Source organism: Sus scrofa, chromosome 1, assembly GCF_054392235.1.
Source record: "Sus scrofa isolate SSC_HxYL_T2T_F1_AM1 chromosome 1, Sscrofa_HxYL_maternal_Yorkshire_Landrace_v2.0, whole genome shotgun sequence".
NCBI classification, from domain to species: Eukaryota; Metazoa; Chordata; class Mammalia; order Artiodactyla; family Suidae; genus Sus; species Sus scrofa.
The window spans coordinates 252510012-252537443 of NC_139383.1; the positions used below are offsets into that span (position 1 = coordinate 252510012).

The following is a 27432-nucleotide window of genomic DNA, read 5'->3' on the forward strand; positions in this document are numbered from 1 at the left end:
AGGCTGTGGGGTATAATTAGACCTAAGTGTTGATTGGGGTTAAGCCCCAGGAATGAGCTGGAACCAGGAATTCGAATGTGCTGCAAACTCTGTTTCTTTTTCGTGTATCTGATCATTCTCACCTCCCTCTCCTATCTCTTTCATGGCTTTTTATTTTATATTCCAAGGAGTGAAGATCTCTAACAACAGTAAGGACTACAGCTGCTATTTCACCAGTATTTCAGAGAGAAGTAATAGGGAGAAACAATAAGGCAGAATCTATTCCTTGTCTACTAAAAGATTCTGTTTGTTTTAAATCAGGAATTGCTAGCTCTTTATTTACTTTCTTTTTTTATTGTGGTATAACTCATACAAAGCACACACAAATCTTAGGTGTACGGCTTGATGAATTGTCACCTAGATCAATACAAAGAACATTTCCAGCACCCGAGAAAGCTACTTATGCTCTCTCCCAGTTAATTCCATGCTGAAGGTAACCATTAGTATCACTTTATTTTTAATCTTTCTTCCTCTCAGTTCACAAGATGGTTAGAATGATAGGATGCACAAAGAAATATAATGCATCCAGAACTGCACAGATATTTCAATAATTCATGGATAGAGAAAGAACCTAGTGAAGGTAGTGACTTTAAATGTTTTTTGAACATGACCTACAGTAATAAAATAAAATAAACTTAACACCATGACCTAGGACATACATACACTCATCTCTCCACAACCTTAAATGGGATTTATGAGCAGCCTGGCTTTCTCTGAGTCACTAGACTATGGAATCAAAAACATGGCCACCAGGATATCTGCTGTGAGCCATCTTCTCTGTTCAAGAAAGCAGCAAAAGCAAGCAAGCAAGCCAGATTAAAGCTAGAATCCTAGTCCCAATCCCAGATTCCTGGAACAAATATCTTACTGTTTCATTTTGAGTCAGGAGTCTGCTCCTGGACCAATTCACTATGGTCAGGAGCATGGGTTCATGCCTGTATAAAATGGCTGCCAGAGGCTCAAAACTGAGCACCTGCTCCCTGGTGGGGAGCAGCAGGCCCCAGAAAAGGAATGGCCGGGAAGATCACCTAGGAGGTCTATATTATTGTTCCAAATATGAATTTGATTCTCATGTTCTCCATATACTTGCGCTATAATCCTGGAAAAATGATTTCTTAATTTAAAATAGTGAATATACATCGTTCCCTTAGTGTATTCTACGAACCATGGTAGGCTTTAAGTAAATAATGTTTTCTCGAGAAATAGCCTTGTTCAGTTATAACTGACATATAATAAACACATACACATATTTAATACACATAATTTGCTAAGTTTCAATATACGTGTACACGCCTGCAATCAGTACCACAAGCAAGATAATGAATATACCCATTACCTTCAAATTTTCCTTATGCCTCTTGGAAATCCCTCCTTTCACCCCAACCCAATTTAGCTATTATTATTATTAACTAATTAATTATTTTTTGCTTTTTAGGGCTGCACTCACAGCATATGGAAGTTCCCAGGCTAGGAGTCAAATCAGGGCTATAGCTGCCAGGCTATAACACAGGATCTGAGCTGTGGCTGTGACCTACAGCACAGCTCACGGCAGCACCAGATCCTTAACCCACGGAGCAAGGCCAGGGATCTAACCCAAGTCCTCATGGATACTAGCTGGATTCATTTCTGCTGAGCCACAACAGGAACTCCCTAGTTATTATTCTTAATTCTTCAAATAGCTCCAATAATTCCTTACAAACACAAACTAGATTCTGCTCTTTTTAAAAATGCTATCTTTCCTTCCATTACACCTCCTTTTAAACAGGTGATTGTTTAGGAAAGCTGTTTTTCTAGCTACTTTACTCTGTTTCAATCCATTCTTTTGGGTTTTCCAAGTAAGCAATCATAATGCCTTAAAAGAATATTTTTCTTTTTTCCCCCCATTTATTTATCTATTACCGTTTTGTCTCATTTGGCCTTCCTGATTCAGTTAGGATCTTAGGAAAATGTAGGCTAGGAGCAGGAGGCCTGTCCCTAACAACTTCAGGGCCCAGGTAAAAGTACAAAAAGAGGTCCACATACCATATTTCTAAATATGTAACATTTATAAATCAAGCTAACGAATTGTTAGATTAAAAAGTTCTACATACATTCTGAGCAAGTCATCTGAATATTCAAACACATATTAAAAAGGCTGGATCTGTAAGTCAGTCTAACCAGCGAGGAGACCTGTGATCTAGACAGGGCTTCAAAGCCAACTATCTGCTTGTTCATTGTTCTTAGCAAATTATGTGTATTAAATATGTGTATCAGCCTCCCTGATAGACCTAACTTATAGCAAACATACATATAATCTAGAAGCCTAGCTTCAGGTTTAGAATCTTTGAGTGTTGCACCTCCCTAGTGTACTTGAGGTAGTTTTTTCAGAACTTAACTCAAAAGACCTTTACTTCAGGAGTTCCTATAGTGGCTCAGTGGTTAACGAACCTGACTAGTATTCATGAGGATGTGGGTTCAATCCCTGTCCTTGCTCAGTGGATTGAGGATCTGGAGCTGTGTTGTAGGCCACAGATGTGGCTTGAATCCAGCATTGCTATGGCTGTGGCCTAGTTATAGTCATGAGCTGTGGCAGCAGTTACAGCTCCAGTTTGACCCTAGCCTGGGAACCTCCATATGCAGCGGGAGCGGCCCTTAAAAAAACCCAACACTTCTACTTCAAAAGATCTGTTTAACTGACCCTTGCATAAAAAATTTTTCCCATGGTATTATATAATACTTTAATTTTTCTCCTTAGAATTAAAATTTTACCACCACCTCATTCCTAGAGTAAAAAAACACCAGTGTTCACTATACTCACAAAGAAAATCCAAAATGCTTAGCAGATTTTATGCTTTACTTTAGAAATTGCTTTCAAGGGAATTCTTATAGACCTCTAATATTTATTGATCCACAACTTCTACTTTCACTCCACTGCAAGACCCCAAGAGCTGAGTTTACTTAGCTATGGCTTGAACATCCTTATGACTTCTGAGGACAGTATCATTCAGTGGATACATTCTGAGCAAGTCATCTGAATATTCAAACACATATTAAAAAGGCTGGATCTGTAAGTCAGTCTAACCAGCGAGGAGACCTGTGATCTAGAACAGGGCTTCAAAGCCAACCATCTGCTTGTTCATTGGTAGCAGCTGGTGTAACTGGAAAAACTTGGGAAGGAAATTAAAAAACCCATTCGGAGTTCCAACTCTGTCACTAACTGGCTGAACTGGAGTGAGTCAGCAGAAACTCTTGGAGCCTCAGTGTCATTATCTATAAAGTTAGGATAAGACAGTGGCATTAAGGGCTCCACCTGTTTGGTGGGAGGCAGGAGCAGGTCAGGGAGGGGAGGGAAGCATTGGACCAAGCTTCAATTTCTGCACCTGTAACAGTCAAGACTTTTGCCCTGAACACCTAAGAGGGTTTTGGAGGACGAGAAGGAGAAGGCACAACCTTTCTGAGCTTTAGTTTCAATGTGTAAAGAGGTAAGAACACCTGGCCAACTAATAAAATTCCTAGAACACAGGAAAATGGATAGAAAAAAACCCTGCAAAATGTAGAGGCCCATACGTATGTGAATCGTCTCACACCTAAAATGCAACAGACTTACAAACCCAGACCATAACTCAAGACAACCTCTTAAAGCTCAGCCCAGAGTGGCAACATCGCTTGTACTCACGGGACAGCCGGCCACACCCCTCGAGGCTGGAGCGGGGCGGGAGGGGGCGTGGCGCAGCCCGGCAGGCCTATCGTGGTGCCCCGCCCCGTCGCGCCCGCGCCTGCGCTGTGCGCGCTTACTGGTCTCAAGCGCCCCGGCGGGAGGTAAGGGGCTCGCGACAGGCCGCCTCATGGGTGTCAGGCCCTGTGTGGCATGGTAGGCCGGGTGCCAACCTCGCGCGCGGGAGGGGCGCCCGGCGGGAAGCAGGGTATCAGTTCGGAAGTGCGAGCTCTGTGGGGCTTCTCTCAGCTCCAAGAAGTGATGGTTTCGGTTTTGGAGGCGCTATTCGAAGCGGGTATAGAGGGCGGCCGACCGGAGGAGCTGGTCGGCCTCCTGGGGTCTCAGGGTGGAAAAGTTTCTATCGTCTGCCCTGCCGTGACGCACTGTGGGCCATAGGTCGTCAGCGTCGTGGGCGTCTACGTCCTGAGACTGGTCCGCGTACCCGTTCTCGGCGAGGGTGGGGGGAGGGGCGTTTGGTTTCTGTGGCCCGGGTGCGCTGTGGGTTACTCTGCTCCGAGGTAGTGAGGGGAGGACCCGAAGCGAGAGGGTGGAGTGTCCTGTCAGCCAGACCGGGAGGTGGCTCTTAGAAGGTCCCATGTTTAACTCCCCCTTTTTTAAAATTCGGAATCAGAGGCTCAGAGAGCGGACTATAGGGTAGGACCAGGGGCCTTGACTTTTCTTTCCAAATTTAGGAACGCGTCCCCAAGTCAGAATCTTGTCCGAAACAAATCAGGGCGACGTGGCTGAAGACATTCGGTGCCACTGGTGTGGGGAAATGTTGGAAGATGTTCATCACTTTTTTTTGTTGCCAGCAATTTTGGACTTTTTCTGAGAAATAGGGCTTTTCCTTTATAAATAATCCGAAGTAATTTGGTTAACCTCCCAGTACTTTTTCCTTACTGGAAACGAATGGTATGGTATTCAGCTGGTAATAGTTGTAAGCACCTGCCATTCCCCCATCCCCAGCCCCCGAGCCAAGTGTCTGTGCAGTGAATATGGTTGCAGTTATTTGATGTAGAAATGTTTGGCCTGTCTTACATGAAACAGCTCAACACGTTTTTAAAAAAGACTTTATTTTGAAATAATTTTACAATAACGGAGGAGTTAGAAAAGTAATAGAGAGTTTTCTAGTTTCCTTTAATGTTAGCATCTCATATAATCGTAATACAAATATCAAAAGTAGGAAATCAACTTAGGTACAACACCGTTAACTAAACTATCAGCTTTCTTAAGATTTCATCTTTTTTTTTTATACTAATGTCCTTTTTCTGTTCTAGGATCCAATCTAAGACCCCACATTGCATTTAGTTAACATGGCTCCTGAGTCTCCTCCAGTCTGCGACAGCTTCTAAGTCTTTTCTTGTCTTTTAGGTCCTTTACACTTTTGAAGAGTCCTGGTTATTTGTTTTGTAGAGAGTCCCTCAGTTGAGTTTTGTCTGATGTTTTTTCTCCCGGTGAGATTAGGGTTATGCGTTTTTGTTGATGTCACAGAAGTGTATGCCCTTCTCAGTAGTCCATCATGTAAGGAGGTGTGTGATATGACACTGCTTTTGAAATTACTCTTGATCACTGGTTAAGGTGGTATCTGTTGGGATTCTCTAAAGTTACTACTTTTCCCTTTGTAACTAATCAGTATGTTGGGGGAGAACTTTGTTTAATTTTTGTTTTGTTTTGTTTTCTGGCTGCACTCACAGCATATGGAAGTTCCTGGACCAGGGATTGAATCTGAGCCAAGCTGTGACCTACTCTGCAGCTGTGGCAATACCATATTCTTTAGTCACCTTTGCCAGACTGGGGATCACCTCCGTAGTGACCCACACTGCACCACTGCGGGAACTCTGACAACTTTTTTTTTTTTTTTCCTTTTTATGAATGTACCTGTGGCATATGGAAGTTCCTGGGCTAGGGGTTGAGTCAGAGCCTGCTGCAGGTCTATGCCACAACCAGGGCAACACTGGTTTTGAGCTGCATCTGCAACCTACACTGCAGCTTGTGGCAATGCTGGATCCTTAACCCACTGAGTGAGACCAGGGATTGAACCTGAGTCCTCGAGGACACTATGTCAGGTTTTTAACCTGCTGAGTCACAACGGGAACTCCCCCTGGGGAACTTTTAAACAAGACAAATACTCAGTTTCTTTTCAAACTTTAATTAGCTGATTTGAGCATCCATTACTTTTTCTTGCTTTCAGTAATTGTTACTGTGATAATCTCGATGGTGGTTTTCTGTTTCTCTCATTCCTTCTTCACTTATTAATTGGAGTTTTTTTTGGTTTGTTTTTGTTTTTTTTTGTCTTTTTGCCTTTTCTAGGCCACTCCCATGGCATATGGAGGTTCCCAGGCTAGGGGTCCAGTCGGAGCTGTAGCCACCAGCCTATGCCAGAGCCATAGCAACGCAGGATCTGAGCCTCGTCTGCAACCTACACCACAGCTCATGGCAATGCCGAATCTTTAACCCACTGAGCAAGGCCAGGGATCGAACGTGCAACCTCATGGTTCCTAGTCAGATTTGTTAACCACTGCGCCACAGTGGGAACTCCTGGAGTTTTTCTGTAAAGAAGAGCTGCCCCTTCTTCTCATTTATTTATTGTTAATTTTTTGTATCAGTATAGATTCATTTATCTTTCTGTTGGTTATTATCCTACACTGTGGTTATTTATTTTATGTCTTAAATTGTTCCAGCTTTGGCCATTGGAAGTTTTTTCAGGGTGCTTCTTGTGCCCTCTTCATAGGTCCTCGTTATTTTTTGAGAACTTCTTTTCTTTTTGACACCAGAGGATGCTCCAGGCTCTCTTGTGTTTTCCTTGACACAGCCCTTGAATCCACCACTTCTCCAAGGACCCCCTGGTTGGTTTGGAGAGTGGTATTTTTTTAACCATCAACGATTTAGGTGCTAGGTGTGTTCATTGCTACTGGGGTATCACTGCTTCTAGTGCCCGGCAGAAGACATCTAGGAAGTGTGTGTGAGTGTGTATTATATATATATATATTTCTAGCTATTTGTACATACCATCATCCCTTGGTATCTGTAGGGAACTGGTTCCAGGACCCGTCACAGACTAAAATCCAAAGCCGTGCAAATCCACGGATACTCAGATCCCATGATTTGTCCCTTTGTATCTGAGGTTCCATATCTGCAGACTCAACTGTGACTCCTGTAGTGTAGTACTTACTGGAAAATATCCATGTGTAAGTGGACCCTCACAGTTCAAATCCATATTTTCAAGGGTCAACTGAATGTGCATATCGTTCATATAGATACACACAGGCATACATTATTTATTCTTTCATATGTTGACTTTTTTTATTTGTGTATATATACATACACATTATATATATGTGTGTGTGTGTATATATATATATATTTAAAGTTTTTTTGATACTTCCATTTCTAATTTAATACCACAGGGTTCTTTCTAGTCTTGCCCCTTATTTGTAACTTCTTTCTCCAATAGTGAGAAATCTGGCTTTTATATTTTACAAAATATTCCTTTATTTATTCAATCCCAGTATATACATTAATAAATTTCAGGATTTCTAACCCATAGTCCTATGAGAAATTTACTAACTAGAGTACAGTATAGTACTTACATAATTCTTTTTGTCTTTAGCTTTGTGTTTAAATCCAGTTTACTATTTTCCAAAGTTACCTAGATTAGTTATTATGCTGCTCATTTGTAATGCAGTTACTTTTATTTTTTATAGTTTGCATTTCACTTTGGGTTCCGTTACATCTTGTTGTTTTTCAGTATACTGAAATTCATCTTCTATGGTGTACAGTTGTGTTAGGTTTAATAAACACATATAGTTGTGTATCTACTACTGCTGTGCATGATACAGAACAATTCTATCACTCCAAATATTCCATTACACTTGGAAAAAAAATTAAAAGTAATACAACTTTATGGGAGCTTGGGAAATTACTCATTTTTGTGTGTTTTATATTGTCTTTTTCATTGTGGTTTAAATATTTGTGGTGTTAATGTAAATATTTTTTATCTTGTGTTTGGATTATATCAAAAATATTTCCCCCCAAAAAAAAAAAAAAAAAAAAGAGTTCCCGTCGTGGCACAGTGGTTAACGAATCCGACTAGGAACCATGAGGTTGAGGGTTCGGTCCCTGCCCTTGCTCAGTGGGTTAACGATCCGGCGTTGCCGTGAGCTGTGGTGTAGGTTGCAGACGCGGCTCGGATCCCGCGTTGCTGTGGCTCTGGCGTAGGCCGGTGGCTACAACTCCGATTCGACCCCTAGCCTGGGAACCTCCATATGCCGCGGGAGCAGCCCAAGAAATAGCAACAACAACCAAAAAGACAAAAAGACCAAAAAAAAAAAAAAAATATATATATATATATATATATATATTTCCCACTGTTCTGACTGAAAAATCAAGAAATGCTGAAATACACTTTTAACTCATTAAACCACATTTTGCATATTAAGAGCTTTCCTAATAGCTTATAAACATTATTTGAGCTATTTTATGATCAGAGCCACTGTTGGATGACTTTGTTTCAGTAACATCATGCTTTATGCAATTCTTTGAATTTTATGTTCTCTTCTTAGTCTCTTATAGCTAGTTGAGTATAATTTTATAAAAATGGAAATGGAGAAAAGGAAACATTACTCCGGAAGGAGTCCAAGAATTAGAAACGTCTCTTGGGAAGCTCTTGGGCTAGAATGTCCTCCCTGAGAGTTAGCACTTTCTTTCTTTCTTTCTTTTTTTTTTTTTTTTTTGGCTTTTTAGGGCCACTCCCATGGTATATGGAGATTGCCAGGCTGGAGGTCGAAGCAGCTACAGCTGCCAGCCTACACACATCCAAGCTGCATCTGTGACCTACACCACAGCTTACAAGGCAACAACAGATCCTTAACCCACTGAATGAGGCCAGGGATCGAACCCTTCAACCTCATGGTTCTTAATTGGATTCATTTCCTCTGTGCCGACAGGAACTCCTGAGAGATAGCTCTTATGAGACAGCAGGTTTTCCTTGAGCACAGAAAGCTGGGAAGCAGAGTCATGCACTCTGACCTTTTCTGAATTAATATAACTTAATTCAGAAAAAGAAAGTGGAGTTCCTGTTGTGGCTTAGTGGTAACGAATCTGACTAGGAACCATGAGGTTGTGGGTTCTATCCCTGGTCTTGCTCAGTGGGATCTGGCATTACTGTGGCTGTGGCATAGGCCGGCAGCTGTAGCTCCGATTCAGCCCCTAGCCTGGGGACCTCCATATGCCAAGGGTGTGGCCCTAAAAAAAAAAAAAAAAAAAGAAAGCTATCATAGCATGTGGGAACAGTGAAAACAAGGCAAATAGTCCGTAATTGGGGTTAGTCAAGTACACTGTAAGCTGATTAGTGGAAGAGAAGGCAGAATCATTTGAGTTGTATCCCAAATGATACAAAAAGTTTAGAGGCAGATGGGATATAAAAGAGCATCCAGACAGAGGGAGCATCTTGCAAAGCCAAAAGTAGATTGGGTGATAATATTTGATAGAGTAGGTGGATTACTTATGAACTTTGTTGCATTTTCTTGCTCAGACAATAGGGAGCTTTGGAAGTTTGTGTTCAGAGGAGGAACATGTTGCCTTTGGTGGTTTAGATAAATTAATTGGTGGTAATCTGTGGGGAAAATTAGAGAGGGAAGAGGCTAAGGGCAGGCTAAATAAGATATTGTAATGTACTATGCATAATGTGCTATTTGACAAGAGTGGTAGGATTAGAAATATGAAGAGACATGTGAAGAAACATTTTAGTTCCATTATCATCTGTTAAATACTACTTATGTTCAAAAACTTTTTTTTAGGAATGGTAATAGATATAAAGGTAGCTTCTGGAGTTCCTGTCGTGGCGCAGCGGTTAATGAATCCGACTAGGAACCATGAGGTTGCAGGCTTAATCCCTGGCCTTGCTCAGTGGTTTAAGGATCCGGCGTTGCTGTGAGCAGTGGTGTAGGTTGCAGAGGCGGCTCCCATTCCGCGATGCTGTGTCTCTGGCGTAGGCCAGCATCTCCAGCTCCGATTGGACTCCTAGCCTGGGAACTCCATATGCTGCGGCCCTAGAAAAGGCAAAAAGACAAAAAAAAAAAAAAAAAAAAAAGAAAAAGAAAAGGTAGCTTCTTACATAATTTGCATAGTGGAAGAAAATAGAAGAGGCAATGTGATAAACAGGGGAACAGTGCTAGACAAATAATTTATAATTTGTGAGACTTTTATATGTTCTATATTATAAGAAAAAGACATTCCTTGTAGCATGAGCAGGCAGTTGATGAAAGAAGAAATGTAAATGGCTAATCAATCTCATTCCTAATTTAAAGAATGTAGTTCTCCTGTGGCACAGCCGGTTAAGGATCTGGTGTTGTCACTAGTGGCTTGGGTTCTATTCCTGGCCTGTTAACTTCCACATGCTGCAGGTGCAGCCAAAAGAAAAAGAAAGTAATATAAAACAATAACGAGGAGTTCCCATTTTGTGGTTCAGTGGTAACGAAACTGACTAGTATCCATGAGGACTTGGGTTTTATCCCTGGCCTCAGTCAGTGGGTTAAGGATCCAACTTTGCCGTGACCTGTGGTGTAGGTTACAGATGTGGCTCGGACCCTGTGTCGTTATGGTATAGCTCCAATTCGACCCCTAGCCCAGGAACCTCCATGTGCCACAGGTGTGTGCCTAAAAAGTAAAAAACAAAAAAAACCAAAAACCAATAATGAGACACCATTTTTGTTTCCACGTTGAATGTCTAAGAAGAATGATAATTTCATGTGTGGATAAATGAACATTTAATTTTTTTTTTTTTTTTCTTGTCTTGCCTTGCTTGTAGACATTCTGGGGCCAGGAATTGAACCCTCAGCACAGCAGCAGCAATGCTGTATCCTTAACCCACTGAGCCACCAGGGAATTCCATTTAAACATTTTTTTAATTTGAGGTATAGTTGACATACAGTACTGTATTTGTTTCTGGTGTACAACATAATGATTCAACATTTGTATACATTTTGAATTTATCACCAGGATTAGTCTAGTAACCATCTGTCATCCTACAAATTATTACAATGTTATTATTGACTGTATTCCTTATGTTGTACCTTACATCCCTGTGATTTGTTTGTTTTATAAAACAAATCACAGGAAATTTGCACTCCTTAATCACCTTTACCCATTTTCCCTCCCCCCCGACCCCTGCCTGTGACCACTCTATTGCTCTCTGCATCTGCGGATCTGTTTCTGTTGTGTTTTTTTGTTTTGTTTTTTAGATTTAACATATATGTGATATATAGTATTTGTCTTTCTCTGACTTACTTCACTAGCATAATACCCTCTTAAGTCCATACATTTTGTGAATGGCAAAATTTCATTCTTTTTTATGGTTGAATAATAGTCCATTTTGTGTGTGTCTGTGTTTATGTCTGTGTGTACATATCCCATCTTTATCCATTCATCTATGTTTGGGCACATAACAGTTGCTTCTATATCTTGGCTAATGTAAATAATGCTCTGTAAGCATAGGGGTGCCTGCACTTTTCAGTTGGTCTTTTCATTCTCTTCAGATAAATACCCAGAATTAGAATGGCTAGATCATGTGATGGTTGTTTTTAATTTTTTGTGGAACCTCCATACTGTTTTCCATAGTGGCTGTACCAATTCACATTTCTGCCATAGTGCATAAGGGTTTCCTTTTTTCCACCTCCTTGCCAACAACCAGAACTTGTTATTGTGTTTTTGATAATAGGCATTCTGACAGATGTGAGGTGATATCTCATTGTGGTTTTGATTTGCATTTCTCTGATGATTAGTGATATTGAGCATCTTTTCATGTGTCTGTTGCCCATCTGCCTGTCTTTCCTAGAAAAATGTCTGTTCAGGTCCTCATTTTTTAATTGTTTTGTTTATTTTTTTGATACTGAGTTATGTGAGTTTTTTATGTATTTTGGATATTAATGCCTTATCAGATATATATCATCTGCAAATATCTCTTCTCATTTAATAGGTTGCCTTTTGGTTTTGTTGATGGTTTCCTTCACTGAGAAAGCTTTTTAGTTTGATTTAATCCCATTTGTTTGTTTGCTTTTTTTGCTCTTGCCTGAGGAGACAGATCCAAAAACATTGCTAAGACCAGTGTCAAAGAGTGTACTGTTCATATTTTCTTCTGGGATTTTATGTTTTTAGGTCTTAACATTTAAGTCTTTAATTCAGATAAATGGACATTTTGATGTGTTGGTAAGGGGATGTAAATAAGCACAACTTTTTGGGGACATTTGGTATCAGACTTAAAAAATGTGTATGCTTATTCTATTTCCAGGTATTTACTTTAAAGAAATAATCATAGATGGTAGTATGGACTTATTTGTAAGGAGGTACACTATGGTATTGGAAATATCCTAAATAGCCAACAATAGTTGATTTATTATCAAACATCTATGCAATGTGATATCATAATACTATAAAAATATAGAAAAATAATAACTTACATGGAAACATTTTTATTATACTTAATCAGGTTATTCTTCTACTTGTTCTTTCATTCTTCCTTTATTCACTCAGTAACAGTGTACTTTATTATATTCATTGTTCCTTGCCATTCCTTTCCTTTGAGTTTATTTTCTTTATTGTTAAAACATTGCATTTTAGTAACTCTTTTTTCTTTTTAAATGGCCTCACCTGCAACATATGGGCCAGGATTGAATCCGAGCTGCAGCTGCAGTGACCTGTGTTGCAACTGCAACAATGCTGGATCCTTTACCCACTATGCTTGGTCAGGATCAAATCCATGCCTCCTCAGCAACCTGAGCTGCTGCAGTTGGATTCTTTTTTCTTTTCTTTTTTTTTTTTTGGTCTTTTTGCCATTTCTTGGGCCGCTCCTGTGGCATATGGAGGTTCCCAGGCTAGGGGTCTAATTGGAGCTGTAGCCCCTGGCCTACACTACAGCTCATGGCAACGCCGGATCCTTAACCCACTGAGCAAGGCCAGGAATCGAACCTGCAACCTTGTGGTTCCTAGTCGGATTCATTAACCACTGAACCACGATGGGAACTCCCTGCAGTTGGATTCTTAATAACCTGTGCCACAGCAGGAACTCCAGTTCTTTTTTTTTGCTTTTTAGGGAAGAACCTGCAGTATATGGAGGTTCCCAGGCTAGGGGTCAAATCAGAGCTGCAGCGGCCAGTCTACACACAGCCACAGCAATGCAGGATCCAAGCCACATCTGTGACCCACCCACAGCTCACAGCGGCACCAGATCTGTAACCCACTGGCGATCGAAGCCAGGGATCGAACCCACGTACTCATGGATACTAGTCAGGTTTGTTACCACTGAGCCATGACAGAAACTCCTCCAGTTCTTTTTCTTAAAATTGTAATTAATTAATTATTATTATTATTTGGCTACACTGGCAGCATAGGGAAGTTCCTAGACCAAGGATCAGACCCACACCACAGCTGTGACCCAAGCCACAGAAGTGACAATGCCAGATCCTTAATCTACCGTGCTACCAGGAAGTTCCAGTAGTTCCTTTAATGAAGGGCTTGATAATAAACTTAGTCTTTGTATGTCTGAAAATGATTATTTTATCTTCATTTCCCAGTAACAATTTACCTGGCTATTATTACCACTTCTCTCAGTACTTTGAAGATACTCGTCTTTTGATATGCTGCTTTGATGAAAAGTTTACTGTTTTTGTTTTAGTTTATTGTCTTTTATCTCTGGTTTGCTTTTTAAGATTTTTTTCTTTTGTTCTTAATGTCCTGAAATTTCTCTCCCATGTGTTTAGTTAAATTTGTTTCTTAAATTTTCTTTCCTTTTTTTTTTTAGGGCTGCGTATGGAAGTTCTCAGGCTAGAGGTTGAATCCAAGCTGTAGCTGCTGGCCTACACCATAGCCCCAGCAATGCTGGTTCTGAGCTGCATCTGTGACCTGTGTTGCAGTTCATGGCAACACTGGATCCTTTACCCACTGAACAAGGCCAGGGATCAAACCTGCATCTTCACAGACACTGTGTCGAGGTCTTAACCCACTGATCCACAGTGGGAACTCCAGTTTTTTTATTTATGGTACTTGGTGCTTATGTGCATTTTTAATTTGAGGTTTTTCATCTTGATTCTCTGCACATTCTCTTTGAATAATGCCTTTTTGCCACTTTACTCTTTCCTTAAGGGACTCTTATTACTGAGCTTCGTATTTTTATATTTTAAATTTCCTTATTCCTCTGTGTTCGAACTGATAGCTTCCAATCAGTAATTCTCTTTTCAGCTACAAAGTTTGCTGTTTAACTCTTCTTTGGAGGTTTTTATTTGTAAAATTTTTACTTAAGTTTATTTTCAGATTGGCCTTTTAACTGTTTCATAGTATTATCTTATTTTTTAAGAGATCCTACTTTTTCTTTATATCTTAATTTTAAAGTGTACCTGTTTTGGAATTCCCTGGCGGCTCAGTGGGTTAAGGATCCAGCATTGTTAACTGCTGCGGCTTGGGTTGCTGCTGCGGCATGGATTTGATCCCTGGCCCAGGAATTTCTGCATAGTGCAGGAAGAGCTAAAAAATAAAATTACCCATTTTAATTTTATTTTTAGATCACTTTATTATCTCCACTCCCTTAGCTGTGAATTTTTCCATTTTGTTGGGTCTGTGGACCAACTCTTTTGACAGTGAACATCCCCACACATCTCTAATTCCCACTAACTACTGTAGCTGTTAAAAGTCTTTATTTTTGGTGGCTTGGGGATTTTCCTTTTTTGCTTTCAAGCTTAGATCAAATGTAAAGACCAAGTTAGTGATAGTTGAGATAATCTCTATAACCAACACTTCAAGATTTTCAACTGTGAATGAATAAAACATTAGAATAATAATTTTTTTTTTTTTTTGTCTTTTTGCTATTTCTTTGGGCCGCTCCCATGGCATATGGAGGTTCCCAGGCTAGGGGTCTAATCCGAGCTGTAGCCACCCGCTACAGCCACAGCCACAGCAACGCGGGATCCAAGCCGCATCTGCGACCTACACCACAGCTCACGGCAACGCCGGATTGTTAACCCGCTGAGCAAGGGCAGGGAGTGAACCCACAACCTCATGGTTCCTAGTCGGATTTGTTAACCACTGCGCCACGACGGGAACTCCAGAATAATAATTCTTAATGTTTCTGGAGTGGTAGATTTTTTTTGACAGTATAATGAAAACAGTGTACTCATGTCTTCTGAATTAACTCAAAAATACACTCACGGAGTTCCCGTCGTGGTGCAGTGGTTAACGAATCTGACTAGGAACCATGAGGTTGTGGGTTCAGTCTCTGGCCTTGCTCAGTGGGTTAAGGATCTGACGTTGCTGTGAGCTGTGGTGTGGGTTGCAGATGTGGCTCAGATCCTGAGTTGCTGTGACTCTGGGCGTAGGCCAGTGGCTAGAGCTCCAATTGGACTCCTAGCCTGGGAACCTCCATATGCCGTGGGAGCGGCTCAAGAAAAGGCAAAAAGACCAAAAAAAAAAAAAAATACACTCACAATTTTTTGTAAAGATTCAGGGACTCCTCAAAGTCTACTTGTGAACCCCTATCTCTATGGACCCCAGTCTAAGATGCCATAACCTATTGGGATTAACATAGTTAACTTATTTATTTGTTTTTAACATGGAAGAGACTGTGGCTAATTAGATGGCATGAAAGCATGTTGTACAACAGTGATTTTCAAGTTTGGTTAAGCAGTGGAGCCCTTTATATAAAATCAAATACGTTGAGATTTATAAAATAGATATACATAAATTTTCTCCAACTGAAGCAGGTGTGGGGTCCTGGAACCTGCTCACTTGACAGCCCCTACCCTCTCCTACCCCAATCCAAAGGCATAGACTGGTTAAGAACTACTGGTGAATTAGAAGGTGTTTGTACTCTCAGAAGTCCTAGGTTCTAATTCCATCTCTGTCATTGGTTACTTCTATTAATTATAGATTACTTTGTAAGAAAGGAAAGAGAGGCAATTTAAAGGACATCAATGAAAAGAGTTGCATTTTGGTGTTCTATTGTGGCTTAGCAGTTGATGAACCCAACTAGCATCTATGAGGACGGCTGTTTGATCCCTGGCCTCGCTCGGTAGGTTAAGGATCTGGTGTTGCCCTGAGCTGTGGTGTAGGTTGCAGATGCAGCTTGGATCCCATATTGCTGTGTCCGTGGTATGGGTTGGCAGGTGCAGCTCCAGCTCCAATTGGACCCCTAGCCTGGGAACTTCCATATTCTGTGGGCGCACCCCCCCCAAAAAAAAGACCAAAAAAAAAAGTTGCCTTTTATATTATCTATTTGAAGTATGTAATTACATGTGTTATATGAAAAATGGAGCTGATAGAGCAGAAATGTTGAGACAAATTTTGTTCCTGTAATTTTGCCATTTGACACCTTTTAAAAGAACATCATTCGCAGTCCAGGATAAATTGGGAGATGAAAACTTGGGCAGTGTACTTCTGGTTTTTTGAAAAAGTTACTTAAATATATGCATCCTTGTATTAAAAAAGACCTGGAAAGATATTCATCAAAATGGAAAGAGTCGGGGGGTCGGTGGTTGCGGGGGTGGGGGGAATAAAAAGAGAAGTTAACTTTAGGTGAGGAGATGATTGTTGATTTTATCTTATTCCTATTTTCTTTTTTTCTTTCTTTTTTTTTTTTTTTTTTTTTTTTTTTTTTTGTCTTTTTGCTGTTTCTTGGGCAGCTCTTGCGGCATGTGGAGGTTCCCAGGCTAGGGGTCAAATTGGAGCTATGCCAGAGCCACAGCAACATGGGATCCGAGCCGCGCCTGCAACCTACACCACAGCTCACAGCAACGCTGGATCGTTAACCCACTGAGCAAGGGCAGGGACCGAACCCGCAACCTCATGGTTCCTAGTCGGATTTGTTCACCACCACGCCACAACGGGAACTCCTATCTTATTCCTATTTTCTTATAGGATTTTTTCCTATTCCTCCTCCCACCCCTTCCTCCTCCTCCTCCTTCTTCTTTGGCTACACTTGCAGCATGCAGAAGTTACTGGGCCAGGGATCAAACCCATGCCTCAGCTGTAACCAGAGCCACAGCTATGATAATGCTCTATCCTTAACCTGCTGAGGGAACGAGGGAACTCCTCTTCCTATTTTCTAAACGTTCTAAAGTGAATATACATTACCTTTTTAGAGAGAAAAAAGATTTTTAAAATAAAAGTTTTCTTGGAGCTCCTGCTGTGGCACAGTGGGATCAGCAGTGTCTTGGGAGCAATAGGATGTGGGTTTGATCCCCTACCCTGACTTAGTGGTTGGGGATCCAGTGTTACTGCAGCTTTGGCTTATTAGTTCATGGCTTTGGCTCGGATCTGATCCCTTGCTGGAAACTCCACATCCTTTGGGGTGGCCAAAAAAAACACGTTTTCTTGAAAATCAAGTCACTCAAGTCCAGCATTAAGTTGAGTATGTATTTAGAATATGTTATAAAATTACCTAATTGTTGTCTTTTTAAAATAGTGAAATTGAAAGTTTAGTCTGGATATATGCCCAGGAGTGGGATTGCTGAGTCATATGGTAGTTCTATATTTAGTTTTGAGGTATCTCCATACTGTTTTCCATAGTGGTTGTACCAGTTTACAGTGGTATCACTTATATCTGGAATCTCATATATGGCACAAATGAACCTATGTGCAGAAAAGAAACAAACTCATGGACATGGAGAACAGTCTTGTGGTTGCCGAAGGGCAGGGGGCGGGAGTGGGATGGATTGGGAGTTGGGGGTTAGTAGATGCAAACTATTGCATTTGGAGTGGATAAGCAGTGAGATCCTGCCGAATAACACAGGGAACTATTTCTAGTTATGTGTGATGGAATATGATGGAGGATAATGTGAGAAAAAGAGAATGTGTGTATATATATAAAACTGGGTCACTTTGCTGTACAGCAGAAATTGATAGAACATTGTAAATCAACTATAACAGAAAAATCAAGATGACCATGTACAAAATGGGGAAAAAATTAAAAAAATTTTTAAAATGGAAATTGATTTTAAAAATTCTTAAATATTTCCCTTTTAGGTTTTTCTACATGAGTGGAGAAGACAGTTGTTGCAAATAGAAGAGATAAAACATTTTTTTTAGGATGTCTGAAGATGAAGAAAAAGTGAAATTACGCCGTCTTGAACCAGCTATTCAGAAATTTATTAAGATAGTAGTCCCAACAGATCTGGAAAGGTTAAGAAAGCACCAGATAAATATTGAGAAGGTGAGTTTTTTCATTTTTTCAGGTTTTTCTTTTTCTACCGCAAGAAACAGTTACATATTCTGATTTATGTTTATTGTGCATTTCAGCTACATAGAATATAGATAAGAGGCTTTGCTAAATAAAACATGTAGGTCCTGTTGATTTACCAACAGTACTCATTTTTTCATCTTTTTTTTTTTCTGTTCAAAAAGTACTCCTTTCACATTGTTCCTTTAGAAAGGGGTTTAAGAATAGAATATATACATTTTTGGTTGTACATACTGATGAATTAAGTGTTTAATAATTAAAATACAAACTGTTTGAGGAGTTCTCTTGTGTTTCAGCAGTTTAAGCATCTGGCATTGTCCCTTGAGTGGCTTGGGGGTGCTGTCACTGCAGCAGCCCAGGTTGCTGCTATGGCGTGAATTCAATCACTGTCCTGGGAATTTCCACATGCTGAAAGCACAGCCAAAACAAACAAACAAACAAAAAACAAAACAACCAAATTATATGATAGTTCACTATAACATGAAGGTGGTAGACTTTGAGAGGCTCACCTCAATTACATTCTCAACTTTTCTGAACTGTGAGTGTATTGTTCATCAGTAACCTCTTCAGGTGCACATTGATTCAAGAGGTAAATCACTGTGTAATAAGGGGGAATTCCCCAACTTCATGCCCAAGTGAAGAAAGCCCAAAATTGAGTGATAATAACTAGAAGTCAGTTTAGGAGATAGCTAGAAGGAGTAACTAGTCTCAGAGACTATGGTGGAGGTTGCGTAGAACCTGGACTGGCAAGGGTCTGATGGAATGGTTGTCACATTTATAGGAACATGAAGTTTACTGACTCCTGATCATTGATTTGGCAGGTTATGTGGTCTTATTTGCTGTGGGACAAGTCAGTGGTATTTGATCCTTCAAAAGGACCTCCCTAATATAAATTTTAAGCTATGTGGTCCTCCATTGATTTTTTGGGGGGGTATGAGGGTGGAAGTGGTCATTAATCTTTTCAATATAAACTATGTATCACCCTCAACTAAATACCTTGTACAAGAGGAGTGTCAGCTTTTTCTCCCATAGATATCCTCTATCTTTCTAGTTAGGTCTTTTTTTTTTTTTTTTTTTTTTTTTTAAATGGCTGCACCTGCAGCATATGGAAGTTTCAGGGCCAGGGACTGAATCTGAACCACAGCAGCAACATGGGATCCTTTAATCCACTGCACCAGGCCAAGGATCAAAGCCACTTCCTCCACAGCTCTCCCAGTGAAACTGACAGTATTAATGGCCTGAACCTAGCCAGAACACAGATTGGGACTTGAACCCACATGCCAGCACTCAAACAGGCCTAAACCCAGATTAGGACTTGAACCCATGGTTTTAAATTAGAATCACTCACCCTGTGTCTGGACTCACTGAGGTTCAGGTTCTTCATGTGTCCACTCAGAAGGAATTCAGCGAGAGACAAAGTGATAGGCAAGAAATAGATTTATTAGGATAGGATGCAAGCAGGCAGGCATGGAAGCTCTGCCCTTCAGATCTGGTGGGCTACAGTTTTTATCATCCTAGAGGAGTGGGGGTTGGAAAAGACAGCGTCTTCCTTTCTGGGAGTACTAGCTCTTCCTTGGTGTCCAGTAAGGTGTATATTCAAATCCGCAGAAGGGTGACCCTCAAACTCTTGCCCTTGGTCTGAATATGAATGCGGGCCTAATCCCATCCCCCACCCAATGACCTGAGGCAATTCTCAAGTCTCCACTAATGAAGCAAGCCTGCCTTGTGCTGATGGTTTTCTTGAGCAATTTATTAACTTACAGTGATCTCCCAATGTCCCCTAAGTTCCCCTCTTTAAATATGGTCCTTTATCGGGACTTCTACAACTACTTGTGTCTACTTATCCCTATCACTAGCAGCTGCAGTTGGATTCTTAACTGTCTGCGCCACAGCAAGAACTCCGTAAGTCTTTTTTAAAAGTATAGAAAATAGGTGAAACCGTGCACCTCAGATTGAGACTTGAACCTATGTGCCAGGACACTAACCCAGCCAAGATTCAGATTGAGACTCGAACCCACAGGCCAGAACTCAACTTGGCCAAAACCCAAATTGGGTCTTGAACATACTGTGTTTTAAATTAAAATCACACACTTGGTCCCAGGACTTAACTGAAGTTTAGGTTCTTTATGTCTCAGTGCAGAAGGAATTCAACAAGAGGCAAATTGATAGGTAAGAAGTAGATTTATTGAGAGAAAGATAAAGAGTGGACCCTTTCAAAAGGCCAAAGAGCACCATTAGGAGAAACACGCTCCATAGACAGAGTGTGGGCCATTTCAAAAGGCAAGAGGCAAGACATGAGAGGCCCCGAAATAAGGAGTAATGAGTTTTTATGAGCTGGGCAAATTCATAGTCTAATGGGTGGAAGGATTATTCCAACTATTTCCATGAAGGGGAGGTAGTTTCCAGGAATTGGGCCACCACCCACTTTTTTGGCCTTTTATGGTCAGCCTTGGAACTGTCATGGCACTCGTGAGCATGTCATTCAGCATGCTAATGTGTTACAATGAGCATATAATGAAGTTCAAGGTCCACTGGAAATCAAATCATCCAACTGTCTTGGACCTAGTTGGTTCTAAACAGTTTTTATGGTATACTCAAGGACTGTGTCATTTTAAGGGTTGTGGCCTGCCTTCTCCCGTCCTGTTTCCTACATGCCAAGAATAATAAGATGAAATTTCAATGCAAATATGAATGGAATTCAGAGTTACTGTTTTGTCATCTTTTAACTTCTTTATCCATAAGCAATAAGTTCTATGACTTTTAAGGTTGGAGGAGTTATCTGATAAACTAGTTATTCTTGTTATGAGCAGAAATGAAGGGTTCCATGCTTTGATTAATAAGGAGGGCTTATTCTTTTAGCACTGTAATGATATAGACATAGAATTGTTTACTTTTGATTAATCATATCCAGGTGGGAGGTTTGATAAGGTGCGTGTCAGAGTCCTGAGCTCATGTTGCAGTCCTCAGTTACAAAGATGATAAGAATTTGGCAAATAAAATTGATTCTTAAAGGCAGTAGACCATTTGTTTCTTTTATTGTGCCATTTTATCTTTGGCATTTTCCCTTTGGCAGATTTCCCTTTCCTTGTATTTATCCTATATGAATGTGCCTGCTGTCATTGCCCACAGATCTTGGTCACATGTACTACCTAATAATCAATAGAAAGGCCAGAACTCTGGGAGAAAGGTGGGAGGGGATAGAAACAGGTCTGTTACTGATTTGATGAGCTGTTCCAGACTTCAGAAGAAAATTATTCCAGAGTTAAATAGATTTTTTTTTTGCTAGAACATTTTTCTTTAGAATTTTGTGACATTTTTACTTACTGAGAAAATTTTAGACAGTATCAGAATAATTATAATTTATAAGTGATGTTGTTTGAAGTTAAGCAGTTAAATTCATATTGAGTTTTGTTTTATCCCATAATCTTGATCATTGTCTCTAGGATTTCTAGTTTAGTTATGAAAGTGACTCTTTATCAATATAAGATTGAATAGCGTATTTTAATAGTTTGTCAATATAAAAACATTGAAAAGTTGCAGAGTTCACTGTGGACAAAAGAGTTAAGAACTAAATTTGGACTCCAGGTGTCTAACAGTGCCTCATTTTCAAAAAGGCATGTTCCTGCTGGGGGAAGGGTGTAGAAAGATAAAATATTTATTATGTTAGCCATCAGTCATCTAATATGAATTTAAAAGAAGAAAGTCAGACTGAAGGGAAATTGAAAGTGAGCCTTAGTGGAGTGATTCTGCAACATCTGACAACAATGAGAGTAGTGTGCTATGGACACCTGGGGCTGTATTCCATAGGTCCTTCAGCATTACATTTTATTACACATGATAGACTTGATTAGAATGTAGTCCTGAAATTTGAGGTGTTAGCATTCAGCTTTCTTGGCTAATGTGAAGTAGACTTAAGCACAGTTAATAGGAACAACAAGATGATAAGCTTGGAACATAATTTTCTTTCATTTTGTAGGGATTTGGCGAAAAACTTACTATGTGCTATGTACTGTATAGTATATGGTTAAAATGCAAGTGGCAAAAAACCCCAAGATAGTATATTGAGATAGAGGATTTTTGGTTTTACTTGCATTTTTAATCTTTAATTTTAATTTTAATTTTGGAAGTGATCTAGGGCTCCAGCAGCAGCTCAAGAGTCATTAAAGACTCAGGCTGTTTTTATCTTGTCTTTCCAAACCTCAGCTTATTTCTGTCGTGAATGTAAAATGGAAGCTCCAGCTCCAGCTATCACATCCACATTCCGGCTAAGACAAAAGAACCAGAATTCTGTTTTTTCTGATTATGTTCTTTCTCTCAATTCTCTCTCTCTCCGTTTTTTTTTTTTGTGTGTGTCTTTTTAGGGCTGCACCAGTGGTATATCGAAGTTCCCAGGCTAGGGGTTGAATTGGAGCTGTAGCTGCCAGCCTACACCACAGTCACAGCAATGTGGGATCCAAGCTGCATCTGAGACCTACACCATAGCTCATAGCAACTCCAGATCCTCAGTGGCAATGGCAATTGAGTGGGGCCAGAGATCGAACCTGTGTCTTCATGGGCACTAGTCAGGTTCATTACCACTGAGCCACAGGGAAACTCCTCAGTTCTCTTTTTTCTTTTCTTTTCTTTTCTTTTTTTTTTTTTGTCTTTTGTCTTTTTAGGGCCGCACTTGGGGCATATGGAGGTTCCCAATCTAGGGGTCCAATAGGAGCGGTTGCTGCCACAGCAACGCCAGATCCAAGCTGCATCTGCGACCTACACCACAGCTCACAGCAACGCTGGATCCTTAACCTGCTGAGTGAGACTGGGGATCGAACCTGCAACCTCGTGGTTCCTAGTGGGATTCATTTTCTCTGCACCCAGATGGGAACTCCTTTTTTTTTCTTTTAAAGAGACTCTTTCTGTTCTTGTTTATGGATGCAGTATTATATAATCTCTCTATGGTGCTGTTAGTAATTTTTAAAATTTTCTTCTTCTTCCTTGGTATGTCCATCCTTCCGCTCTTTTTTTTTTTTTTTTTTCCTTTTTTGGGCTGCACCTGTGGCATATGAAAGTTTCCAGGCTAGGAGTTGAAGCTGAGTGCAGCTGCTGGCCTACACCATAGCCACAGCAATGCTGGATCCGAGCTGCATCTGCAACCTGCGTTGCAGCTTTTGGCAACACCAGATCCGTAACCCATTGAGTAAGGCCAGGACTTGAACCTGCATCCTCACGGACACTGTGTTAGGTTCTTAACCCCTGAGTCACAATTAGAACTCCTATTTCCCCTCTTCCCCTCATCCTTCCTTCTTTACTTTTATTCTTTTCGTAAATATATTTATCTCTTTCCCTTCCTCCTTTTCCCCTTCCTCTCTCCCTTTCTTTCTTTTTCTTTAGGCTTTCCAAACAATCCATCTGTTTTTAGTTCCACCATATGTATCTTCCTGATTGTTTAGTAGCTGGTACCTCTGGTTACTGAATCTTTTTGGAGTAGTGCTGCGCCTTTGGCTTGCTTCTCACTGCCTCTCTCTTCCACCATTCCCTCCTTTTGCAGCCCTAGGTTTTCGCTTTCTCTGGTCTGCCAAGTCAGCTGTAGCATATCCATACTCTTTCAAGCTTCCACAATTTTGTTAAAATTTCTTGTCAATTGATACCTTTTGTACTCTCTTTATTTTTGTGAACTTATGCCTTTTAAAGTTTTCTTTCTTTTTTTTTTTTTGCTTTTTAGGGCCACACTTGTGGCATATGGAGGTTCCCAGGCTAGAGGTTGAATCAGAGCTACAGCTGGCCTATGCCAGAGCCAACAGCAACGCAGCATCTGAGCCACATCTTCGACCTATGCCACAGCTCATGGCAATGCTGGATCCTTAATCCATTGAGCGAGGCCAGGGATCGAACCAGCAACTGCATGCTTCCTGGTTGGATTTATTTCCACTGCACCTCGACGGGAACTCCAATATACCTTTTAAAGTTCTTTACTGTTATTTTAATTAAGTTCTGAAAAAGAGCAGAGATGAATGTGTTCAGCCTGCCAGGTTTAATGAGAAGGGAAATCATTACAGGATATGTTATATGTTAGCTTTTCATAAGTGTTGGTGTTTATGATTTCTATATTGTTAACATTGAAAATTATGTAAAAAATTAGGCTTGTAATCTGCAATAAATTTATAGCCCAAGGAGTCCCCTGGTGTCCTAGTGGTTAGGACTTGGTGCTTTCACTGCTGCAAACAAAGTTCAGTCACTGGTCTGGGAACTGAGATCCCACATCAAGCCACTGCATGCAGACCTAGAGTAGTTAAATTACTTTCTTGGGACCACTGTGCTGCTAAGTGTAGTAATCTCCTAATGTTGTGCTTGAAACAGTGTGCTCCTAATAAAAATGTTGAACGAATGAAGTATGCATGTGTAAAGCCTAAAATGACATCAGTTGTTTTAGAAACCACTTTATATGGCTTACTTTTTTATTGTTTTTTGTATAACTAAAATAAAATAAAATCCACAGGACTTTTTTTTTTATGGGAACTTCAGCTACTGAGCCAAATCATACCTGTTTCTTGTGCTTGTACAGTTGCTTTTTTTAGTTTAAGTGCTAGGCTGTACATTTATCATTATTACATTTGTTTTTATCATGCGTAATTGTGATCTTTCATCTGTATAGTTATCCCTTCTAGTTTTTGTTGTCTTCAGATTTGATAATTTTGTGTTCTTTGTTTTCAAGGCATTCATGAAAAAATACTGGACAGGAAAGGGGAAGATAAATACTGATATATATATGTATATACTGTCACCATTTCTTTTAAGTTCTCATAAACCATTTCTGATAATCTGGTATAGAATTTTTCCAAAGATTTATATTAAGATTTACAGTTTGTGGTGTTTCAAAGTTACTTTCTTTTGTGAAAATTGGGTCAGTATTGGCTGGTGTCTAGGAGCCTTTCAGATTTCTCACAGTTGCTTATAGATAAGTCAGAGTGTTTCTGTGATTACATTGGCAAGTTTCCTTGGTTCACTTGGGTCTAATTTTTCCTGAGCTTGTTGACTTGAATTCATTTGAAATGCCTCGGTTTGTTCTTATTCTTTCTTGGTTTTCATTTCCCTATTAATCATGTTTATTATGGATTTTTTTTTTTTTTTTTTGGATCACATCCATTGCATATGGAAGTTCCCAGGCCAGGGATCAAACCCATGCCACAGCAGTGGCAAAGCTGAATCCTTAACCTTCTGAGCAATGAGAAAAGTCGTGGATTTTTCTGTTTTAAAAATGAAGAAGGAAGATGGAAAAAATAGACTTAAGTATTTTGGCTTTCCTACATCTGTTAGTATACATTCTATTTGTTCACCTTTCAAACTTTATTTTTTGTTCATATCCCAATTTAGTTATGTCCTATGGAACATGCCCTGGTTGATTGCATCCTGGGTCAAATATAAATATACTCCCCAGGCAGAAGGGTGCAGTAGACCTTAAGGTTCACCACCATTTTAACCATTCATGGGAAAGCTGTAAATGCCCATGATCTACAGAGTTATAAAAATAACATTAAAATCTTTGTCATAGATTAATTCTGAGGATTGAGATACTATGTGATGAACCCCTGAATGCAAGGTTGATACTTGAGAATGAGTTAATTAACAAGTAAGTTATTGTTCCTAAGTACTCAGCATTAACACTGTCAGTTAATAGTTTTTAATCTTTAGGAGATTCACAACATTCCTGAGATCCTTTGTGTTTGTTTTTGATTTTATATTTTTGATATTTGGTAGGCACAGTGAGGTGAATTACTTTTAACTACACAATAGAGTAAATATTATTTATTTATCTTCATTATGTGAATAATCCTAAGTTTATGGCTTATACTCATTGGGCCATCTATTAATACTATATAGCTTTACTTTTAGAGTCTGATATTTTCTCATTTTTTGAGTTGAATAAGATAAAGTAAATTCATTTGAATTGAATACTTATACTTTTTATCATCTACAGTGCTGATTATTATCCCACCTGATTAACACCCACCTGATTAATTAAACCATCATTTTCCCTACAAAAGGTTCTGATCATTGGGATACCCTTTGCTACCTGGTGAAAGAAGCCTTCACCTACTTTCTCTGCTTCTTTTCTCATCATTATTCCCATCATACATTATACCACAAACAAATTGATCTTCCTTCAGTTCTTTGAATTCCACATGTGACTTTACAAATCAAAGTATTCCCAGGTCTTTTTCTTTCCAATTAAAATGTTTGTTTTTTTTTCTGCTTTTTAAATTCAAATACATCTTTTAAGTGTCAGTGGAAGTTTAAATTAAAGTGCTTTTATACCCTAAACTGATAAACTTTGAACATTCTCTATATTATAAAATTCCCTGAACCTCTAGTGAATAATATTATATAATTTTAGAAAATTATTTTTTAACTCAATGAATTTTATTATATAGTTTTACAATAAACATCATAACTCATTTTTATAGCATTTCCATTCCAAACTCCCAGCCCATCACCCCACCCCCCAACCTGTCTCCTTTGGAAACTGTAAGTTTTTCAATATTTTCTCCCATTCTGGTGAGTCAGTATCTGTTCTGCAAAGAAGTTCATTGTGTCCTTTTTTTAGATTCCATATGTAAGTGATAGCACTTGATGTTGGTGTTTCACTGTCCTGCTGACTTCACCTAGCATGATAATTTCTAGGTCCGTCCATGTTGCTGCAAATGCCATTATTTCTTTCCTTTTTATGGCTGAGTAATATTCCATTGTGTATATCCACCACATCTTCTTTATCTACTCCTCTGCTGATGGACATTTAGGTTGCTTCCATGTCTTGCCTCTTGTAAATAGTGCTGCAATGAACTAGGAGTACCTGTATCTTTTCGAATTATGCTTTTTTTCTGGATAGATGCCCAGGAGTGAGGTTGCTCGATCAAATGGTAATTCTATTTTTAGTTTTCTGAGGACTGTTTTCCATAGTGGTTGTACCAACTTACATTCCACCAACATAAGGTTCCCCTTTCTCCACACCCTATCCAGCATTTAATGTTTGTAGACTTTTGGTTGACAGTCATTCTGGCTAGTGTAAAGTGGTACCTAATGGTAATTTTGATTTGCATTTCTCTAATAATTAGTGATGTTAAACCTCTTTACATGTGTTTTTTGGCCATCCGTATGTCTTCTTTGGAGAATTGTCTGTTTAGATCTTCTGCCCATATTTTGATGGTGGTGTTTGTTTTTTTTGGTATTGAGCTGCAGTAGGTGTTTATAAATTTTGGAGATTAATCCCTTGCCAGTCACTTCATTTGCAAATGTTTTCTCCCATTCTGTGGGTTGTCTTTTTGTTTTGTTTAGGGTTCCCTTAGCTGTGCAAAACCTTTTAAGTTTAATTAGGTCCCATTTGTTTATTTTTATTTTTATTGTCATTACTCTAGGAGGTGGATCTGAGAAGATATTGCTGTGGTTTATGTAACCCATAGCATATGGAGGTTCCCCGGCTGGGGGTCCAATCAGAGCTACA

At 39.7% G+C, this 27432-nt stretch overlaps 2 protein-coding genes across 6 annotated transcripts in view; one reads left to right on the plus strand and one right to left on the minus strand.

Annotated features, from left to right (window-relative positions):
* Positions 1-3790: 3790 nt before the first annotated feature.
* Positions 3791-27432, plus strand: part of STX17 (syntaxin 17) — a 101829-nt gene continuing 78187 nt past the window's right edge. Inside the window, exons 1-2 of one of the 3 annotated variants that reach the window (XM_005660277.4) lie at positions 3791-3889; positions 17741-17927. In XM_005660277.4, the coding sequence (XP_005660334.1) occupies positions 17805-17927 (123 nt within the window). In that variant the 5' untranslated portion in view covers positions 3791-3889; positions 17741-17804. Of the gene's footprint in view, positions 3890-12821; positions 13020-17740; positions 17928-27432 lie in introns of those variants that run through there. The other 2 variants (XM_084991280.1, XM_084991292.1) reach the window with 2 other exon arrangements.
* LOC146407113 (uncharacterized) lies at positions 3812-9839 on the minus strand. 3 transcript variants are annotated; one of them, XM_084991417.1, is made up of 2 exons: positions 6153-7786; positions 3812-5711 (listed from the first exon to the last, which is right to left on the minus strand). In XM_084991417.1, the coding sequence occupies exon 2, from the start codon at positions 4328-4330 to the stop codon at positions 4016-4018; it is 315 nt and encodes a 104-aa protein (XP_084847543.1). In that variant the 5' UTR covers positions 4331-5711; positions 6153-7786; the 3' UTR covers positions 3812-4015. The 3 variants fall into 3 exon arrangements, with proteins under 3 accessions (XP_084847543.1, XP_084847536.1, XP_084847551.1); XM_084991410.1 differs by lacking the exon at positions 6153-7786 and adding an exon at positions 8955-9839 and having other exon boundaries at positions 3825-6047; XM_084991425.1 differs by having other exon boundaries at positions 3840-5552.

Excerpts from the sequence above, each read along its gene's own strand:
- LOC146407113 (XM_084991417.1), bottom strand. The coding sequence starts at position 4,330 with ATGGGACCTTCTAAGAGCCACCTCCCGGTCTGGCTGACAGGACACTCC.